General features: G+C 19.8%; 2 protein-coding genes across 2 annotated transcripts; one reads left to right on the forward strand and one right to left on the reverse strand.

Annotated features, from left to right (window-relative positions):
• Positions 1-950: 950 nt before the first annotated feature.
• Positions 951-3,063, reverse strand: PGAL8A_00459900 (conserved Plasmodium protein, unknown function; the record flags this gene model as incomplete). Its single annotated transcript, XM_028673362.1, has 2 exons — positions 951-2,692; positions 2,964-3,063. The coding sequence occupies 2 exons, from the start codon at positions 3,061-3,063 to the stop codon at positions 951-953; spliced, it is 1,842 nt and encodes a 613-aa protein (XP_028529822.1).
• A 1,032-nt stretch (positions 3,064-4,095) lies between these two features.
• On the forward strand, positions 4,096-8,406 carry PGAL8A_00460000 (cell cycle control protein, putative; the record flags this gene model as incomplete). The annotated part of the gene is made up of 1 exon (XM_028673363.1): positions 4,096-8,406. One exon carries the CDS (start codon positions 4,096-4,098, stop codon positions 8,404-8,406), a length of 4,311 nt encoding a protein of 1,436 aa, XP_028529823.1.
• Positions 8,407-8,617: the final 211 nt, after the last annotated feature.

The following is an 8,617-nucleotide window of genomic DNA, read 5'->3' on the forward strand; positions in this document are numbered from 1 at the left end:
TAAAAATTAATTTTTTTTTTAAATTAAAAATTTAAAAAAAAAAAAAAAAAAAAAAAACGTAAAGTGAGAAAAATAAGACATTACTTAAGGAATATATTATACGAAAAAGTAGATTTAATTTATCATATTTCCTTGTTAAAAGAAAACAAGGCCACATATATTGATATACATATTACAATAAAAAAATGTAAAATATTTTTATATTACATAGTAAAACTTATTAAAAAAGAAAAGAAGATATAAAAGGTCTTAATTTGGTAGAAAATTACAACAACAACAACAAAAAAAAAAAATAAATAAATAAATAATAATATATTAATCATAAAACATATTTAATAGTTTTGAATACCTAATTTTAAATATATGTAATATATAATATTATTCTAATACACATCAAACAAAAAAAATTAAAGGTAAGGAAAAAAAAAAAACTTATACAAAAAAATCTTAATGGAAAAATTAAAATTAAAATAATGAAAAAAAATGATTTTACGAAAAATTACAAAACAAAATAAAATAACTTTTTTCATTTGCAATAATTTTAAAGTATGAATATTAAATGAATTAAACATATAACAAAAAACTAGGAGGTTTTAACTTAATAAAAGAATATACATATATAAATATATATATATAAAATAAATAGACGAAAAAAAAAAAAAATCATTTGAGTTAATAAAAATATATTGAATTAATAATCTTTCTTTAATTAATAATTTATTTTATTACCTTCATTTTGATATATTAATAATTAAATCAAATATATACACTTAAAAATAATGAGAATAAATAAAAAAATAATAAAATTGTTTTAAATTTATGAATTTATTATGAACCATTAATAATTTTTTTTTTTTTTTTTTTTTTTTTTTTGTATATTTTTATTCTCTATTGTTAAAAACTTATTGAACTATACATATATACATTTGCTGTTAAGGTGTTTGAGTTTATTATTTATTAGAAATATATTTTTTCTTTTTTTTTTCCTTTTTATTATTTTTTTCATTTTGTTTATCTTTATCTTCACTTCTATTATTTTCCGTTTGTTTATTTTTTTCCTTATTTTTATCGCTCCTCTCATCTTTTACTAATTTTTTTGGAATTGTTATTTTTTTTAAATTTTTAAGAGAAATCGTCTTTGTAAATAAATTGTTACTTCCTCTTATTTTATCTAAGTTAAGCGATGTGTATTTATTCAAAGCAAACGATTTCTTCATTTCAAATGATAGTGATGCTATTTTATTAAATGTTAAAGATCTGCTCATCACAAACTTTGGAATTTTATTATTTTGATACACTTTTAATGTTTTTGTTTTTTCTATTTTAGCACTTGATTTTTTTTTTTCTGATATTGATATTTTTTTTTTTTTCAAATTTAGAGGTTCTTTTTTTTCTGTAGACATTTTAAAATTAAATATTTTTAATAGTTTTTTTTTTTCGAGTGAAATTGATTTAATTTTATCTGTTGAAATAATTTTTTTTTTTTTTAAACTAAATGATTTTTTTATATTAAATTTTGTAATATCCTTTTTATCTGTAGGTAATTTTTTTTTTTCTAGTGAATTCTTATCCTTTAAAGAATTCATAGTATTACTTCTTTTAAATGTTAGCATACTTCCTTTTGAGCTAGAATACATTATTTTTAATAATTTGCTTTTATTTGCGTCACTTTTTTTATCTAAAATTTCATTTTTTAGTATATTTGATTCATCACTAGAAGTTATATCTTCATTATTATTTTGTTGAGTAATGATGGTTTTCTTTTTTTTTAATAATATATTTTCTAGTGAGTCTAATTTTTTTTTTAAATCAGAATTTATAAAATCAATTAAATATTTAACTTTATTTATTTCAACACTTAAAAATATATTTATGTTTTTTTTTTTTAAAAATTCTATTAACTGAGGTTTAAAAAAAGAGTATAAAAATTTTATTTTGTTAGGACAATTTTCATCGCAAAAAAAGAAAAAGGTATAAGTTTCAAAAATTTTATAAACAACATAAAATATATCTTTTTGTGTAATTTCTTTCACTACTTCTATGCTATTTATTTTTATGTGATCTGTATTTATCGTATAATTATTTATATCTATTGTAAATAAATTCAAACTCATGTTATTTTCTTCTGTGAGTAATTTTATATTATTTATTAACTCATCCGTTTCTTTAAAAGTATTACAGTATCTAAGTTCTATATTCAAAAAGTAAAATCCATATAAATAACTTTTTATGTATGAATGGTGAAAATCCCATTTATTTAATTGACCTTTTTTTAATTCTATAGAATTATTATTAATAGTTTTAATATTATTATTAACACAGTCTTCTAATTCAATAAAGTTTCTTATTTCAAATAAAGGTATATCACAATCATCAATAATATCTAAAATATTATTTTTTAAATTGTGATAAATTAATTTATTTAAATTACATATTAAATTGTATTTTTTTTCTTTTTCAAAAACTTTTATATAGCAATTTTTTTTCTTTAATTTATCTTCTTTGTTTTTTAAGTCTGCTATAACATCTTTTTCGGGATGCCACAGTAATAAAACCCATTTATATTTTGGTGTGTATTCATTAATATTGTACAAAATAAAACATAATTTATCATTTAGTAAAACTTTTAAATTTTCTATATCATCTTTTAAATTTCCTGTTTGTATTGAATATCCTCCTAATACAAACTGAACTATTAAAAATATAAAATAAAATTATGAAAATGATAAAAAAAAAAAAAAAAAAAAAATGAAAGGGAATAAATGAATAAAACAAATAAGATAAAAAAAGAAAATTTGAAGAAATGAAATAATAAAATAACAAAATATAACATATATTATTATAGAGATTAAAAATTTGATTTATAAGAAAAATTATAAATATAATTTATATGCCTTTAAATGTGTTATAATTAGACATTTTTTTATAGTTTTTTTGTGTATATAATATTTATTTATACTTACATTCATTATTTAAAGAAATAATCAGACACCTTTTGTTATTATTTTGATTATTGCATGAAGTTATTTCTTTTTTTATAGAGGGACTTATGCTTCTTCTCATTTTTTTTTTTTTTTTTTTCTTAAAAATGAAATATATTTTAAAATATATAAAAACACTTCAACTTTTCTTTTTTTTAGTTTAAGATCAATATTTTTTATGTATATATTTTATAGTACTAAAACAATGAAATATGCACCATGAACTTTTTTTTTTTCTTTAAGTTTATATTTTTATAATAAAATTTATGACGACAAATAAAATAGATTATGTTAAAATAAATGTTTACCTAACAGCTAAAGAACAATGTAGAATAGCATATAACATGTAACTAATTTGTTTATCGAAACAAATAGTAAAAAAAAAAAAAAAAAATGAAAAATTTGATATACTTACATTTTAAGGCCTTTAAAAGTTGAATGCATAGATTATATTGTAGCGTGAAAAAAAAAAAAAAAAAAAAATTAAGTGTATTGAAACATCATTTAAAAAAACAGCAAGGATTTTGAATTTTAAAATTTAAAGGAATGTGCTTATTTATAGTGATAATTCTATTAATAATAAAATTAAAGACTTAATTGAATTTTATTTTTAAATATATTTTAACATTTTTTTTAAGTATAGTAAAAAAAAAAAAAAAAAAAAAAGTTATCACCAAATTTTTCTTTTAATTTTATCTTTTTTTGTATCTATTTTATCACATTTAATAATATTAATATACTTTGAATAACATTTAAATAGAATTTAAAATTCATATATTAGAAAGAAAAAAAAAAAGAAAAAATGAATTAGAACATATGATTTAATAACTTAAATTTTATTTTTATTTTTTTTAAATATTAAAAAAAAAATTTTCTTCATTAATTTAGATAATTTTTTATAAGGAATATTTCTAAGAATTCTTTTTCTTTTTCTTTTTATTAGATTTTGAATTTTTTAAATATTGATATTTTTTTTTGAAGTTTATTTAAAATTTATATAAGAGCTAAAACATTGTTATATTTTACATATAAATTGCAAAATATAAATTTAATAAAAAAAAAAAAAATGAAAACAAAATTTTAAAAATTGTAAAGTTCTTTTAAAAAGTTAAAAATGAGCCATAGGAAAGATGAACGTAAAAACAAAGAAAAAATTCATGAGAAAAGTCAAAGAATAAGAAGAAAATATTCGTCATCCTCTGATAATGATAGTAAAAAAAAAAAAAAAAACATATATTCTTCATCTGATGATGAGAAAAGAATAAAAAAAGGATACCCAACTTATGGTGATAAAAGGATGAAGAAAAATCACTTATCATCTGAAGATAGGAAAATAGAAGAATCTTCTTATTTTTCTTCTGATGATAATTATAGTAATTCAAGTGTTAGCAAAAGTGATGACATAAAAATGAGAAAGTTACAAAGAAAAAATATAAAGAGATCTTCAAGTTCTGAAAGTGATATAAATAAAAAAAGAATAAAGAATGTTAGGAATAATAAGGAAGTAATACATGAGAAATATAAAAAAAATATCACAAAAAAAATAAAAATTGAGAACAAAAAGGAGGATGATAAAAATGTTTTTTTTTTTGATAATTCAAAAGATAAATCTAATGCAGCAAATAAAAATGATAAAAACGAAAAAAAAGAATTCATAGGTTTATGTTTAAACAAAGATGATAAAAACGATACTATACATGAAAAAGTGATTAACTCTGAAGATGATATGAAGATTAATTCAAACATTTTTAATGAGAAAAGAGAAAAGTTGAAACATTCTCAAAAATCTATAGAAAAAGTAAAAAAATATCAGAAGAGTGATGGCATAGATGATGAACAAAAAATTATAAAAAAAAATAATACATACGAAGAAGAAAAAAAGCAAAATATTGATGAAGAAGAAATTAGGGATATAAAAAGTAGGGAACAAAAAAAAATGGATAAAAGTAGTAACAAAATAGAAGAAAAGCAGAAAGATAATGAAAACAATAAAGAAAAATATTTAGAAAAAAGTAATAAAAAAAGAGGATATAGAATGGAGGAAAAAATAAAAAATGAAGAAAAATATGTACAAAAATTGATAAAAAAAAGCAACGAAAATGAAAAAAATGATAAAGAAAGCAATAGAGGTATAGATGTAGAAAAAGGAGAAGAAAAAAAAAAGACAAAAGAGCACATTGAGGAAGAATATGAAAAATGTAAAGGTGAAAAAAAAAAATTGCACATGAATGATTCTGAAAAACATAAGAAGCATCTAAGTTCCAACATTAAGTGTAAAGAAAAAAAAGGAATTGATAATATTACAAGAAATGATAATGAAAATATGAATAATTATGAAAATGAAATAGAAAAAGACAAAAAAATTAAAAAAGGAGATATAAAACATACAAGTGATTCTAATAAAATATTAATTGATACGTTTGATAAAAAGAGGAAGCGACATGACAATAGTGATAATGAAAAAAAATTATATGAACCTGAATTAAATAAGGTCGAAAAAAATGATATAAAAAATAAAAAGGGTGAAATCAATGAAAAGTTTAATGATTCAGAGGAAAATGTGAAAAAAAAGAAACATAAGAATTTAGATTACAACAAAAAAAGTATGGAAAATAAAAGCAGGAAAGAAAATAGCAGTAAAAAAATCCATAAAGATAAGGAAGAGAATTTTTTATATATGAAAATGAATAAAGAAAGTGTTGAATCTAGTAATGAGATTTTATTTAACAAAAAAAAAGCAAAATCGTCATGCAAGAAAAAAGAAGTTATGTCATCATCATCATATGATTCAAGTGAAATTTATCATAGAAAAAAAAAAAAAAATAAATCAAATAAAAAAATACAGATTAATGAAAAAAAAGAAAAAAAAAAATATAACAAAAATTACAGTAATAAAAAAAGCCTAAGTTATGAAAAAAGAGGTGTGTATATCAGAAATAGTGTTAGTAGTAGAAGTATTAGTAATAGTAGTAGTAATAGTAAAAGTAATAATAGTATAAGTAATAGTAATAGTAGTAGTAGTAGTAAAAGTAATAATAGTATAAGTAATAGTAGTTATGATAAAAGTAGCCTAGAATGCAATAGTATTAGTAGTAAAAATATTGTTAGAAGTAAAAATAGAGCAAATAAATATAAGGGTAACAGTAGATTATATAGAAGGAAAAGCATTATTAGTAGTAGTAGTAATAGTAGTAGAAGTAGAAGTAATAGTAGTAGTAATAGTAGTAGTAGTAGAAGTAATAGTAGTAGTAATAGTAGTAGTAGAAGAAGAAGTAATAGTAGTAGTAATAGTAGTAGTAGTAGAAGCAGAAGTAATAGTAGTAGTAATAGTAGTAGTAGTAGTAGTAGTAGAAGTAGTAAAAGTGATAATAGAAGTAAGAGTAGCAAAAGTAATAGCAAATTAAGCTATAGTGGAGGTAAGAATTATAGTAGTAATGATAGAAAAGTTATAAAAAATAAGAAAAGAAAATATATAAATGAAGACAATAAAAAAAATAATGGAAAAAATAAAAGATGTGATGGAACACAAAATAGTGACATTTATGAATTAAAAAAAAAAAAGCATAATAAGGAAAAAAAAAATGAGGAAAAAGAATATGATCCATTTGAGGAAAGTGAAAGTGGAAATTTAGAAATTAATGAGGATTTAATAGAATATGCAAAAAAAAAAATTGCGAATGTTACAACTGAAGATATAGGAAAATCAGGAGGAGTATATATACCACCTTTCAAATTAGAAAGATTAAAAAATGAAGTTACAAATAAGAAAAGTACTTTATATCAAAGACAAGAATGGATGAAATTAAAAAAAAAAATTAATAATATAGTTAACAAAGTAAATGTTGATAACATTAGTGAAATATGTTATGAATTATTTGAATGTAATTTAATAAGAGGAAAAGGACTATTTAGTCGTGCATTAATACATGCTCAATTAAGTTCTCCTGCTTTCACTAATGTGTTTGCTTGTCTTTTGTCTGTAGTTAATTCAAAGTTTCCTAACATTGGTCTGCTAACTATACAAAGAGTTATTTTACATTTCCGTAGAGCATATCAAAGGGGAGATAAAATTTTATGTTTTAATACTGTTAAATTTATTGCTCATATGATAAATCAAAGAATATTACACGAAATAGTTGGTTTACAATTATGCTCATTACTTTTACAGAATATAACTAACGATTCAATACAAGTATGTACATATTTTTTAGTTGATGTTGGTCAATTATATATGAATATATGTAGAAGGGGATTGGATATAATTTTTGATAGACTAAAAGATATAATACAAGAGGGTAAGATAAATATTAAAACACAATATGATATTGAAAAGTTATGGAATTATAGAAAAAGTTATTTTAGTGAGTTTCCTACTGTTATTGAAGAGTTAGATTTAATTGACGAAAATGAAAAAATTGTTCACGAAATAGATCTTCTTGATGAGAGTTTTAATAATCAAGAAGAATTAAATATATTCAAAGAAGTTCCATATGAGCAATTTGAAGAAGAAAATATAGAATGGAATAATATTTCAAACGAATTATTACATGGAATCACCTCTGACAAAAAAGAAAAAAAGAAAAATAAAAAGGATGAATACGATAGAAACTCTTCAGAAGAAAGTAAAAGTAGTGATGCTGACTCGGAAAATGAAGATATTTATAAAGAAAAAAAAAAATGTAAAGAAAATAATGAGGAAGATAGTGAAGAAGAAAGTAGTAGCGATAGTGAGGAGGATAATAATGAGGAGGAAAGTAATGATAGTAACGAAAGTGAGGAAGATTATGAGAATAATAAAGAAGAAATTAAAGATATGACTGAACAGTATCTTATTAATTTAAGAAAAAATGTATATTTATCTATAATGTCTTCATTAAGTTTTGAAGAATGTGTGCATAAATTATTGAAGTTAAATATAAAAAAGGGATATGAAATAGAAATATGTAATATGTTAATAGATTGTTGTTGTATGGAGAAAACATTTCAAAAATTTTATGCTTTGCAAGCAGAAAGGTTGTGTAAATTAAAAAAAATATATCAGGAAAATTTTGAAAAATCCTTTGAAAATTCGTATAATACTGCACATAGATTAGAAACAGCGAAATTAAGAAATTGCTCGAAGTTTTTTGCTCATTTATTATATACTGATGCTATATCATGGAGTGTTTTTATGATTATTAAATTAACAGAAGAAAATACCACTTCATCAACAAGAATATTTATTAAAATATTATTACAAGAATTAACTAATAATTTAGGTTTACAAGTGTTATATGGAAAAATAAATCATCCATCTATATCTCCATTCTTAAGTGGATTATTCCCAACAGACAATGCTCAAAATATCAGATTTTGCATAAATTTTTTTACGGCTATAGGTTTAGGTGCTTTAACGACATCGATGAGAAAATTACTATTAAATTAAGGGAAGGAAAAAAAGTTCGAATACAAAAAAAAAAAAAAAAAAAAAAAAAAAAAACATGAAGTAAAGAGGAAATATATAAATAATAAAAAAAAAAAAAAGCTACACAAAAAAAAAATATAGTATGAAAAAAAATAAGACTAAAAAAAAATATTTTATTAAAATTATTTTTGTCTAATTATAAATATTATTAATGTTCTATATATATATCACA

This window comes from Plasmodium gallinaceum, assembly GCF_900005855.1.
Source record: "Plasmodium gallinaceum strain 8A genome assembly, contig: PGAL8A_v1_130, whole genome shotgun sequence".
NCBI classification, from domain to species: domain Eukaryota; phylum Apicomplexa; class Aconoidasida; order Haemosporida; family Plasmodiidae; genus Plasmodium; species Plasmodium gallinaceum.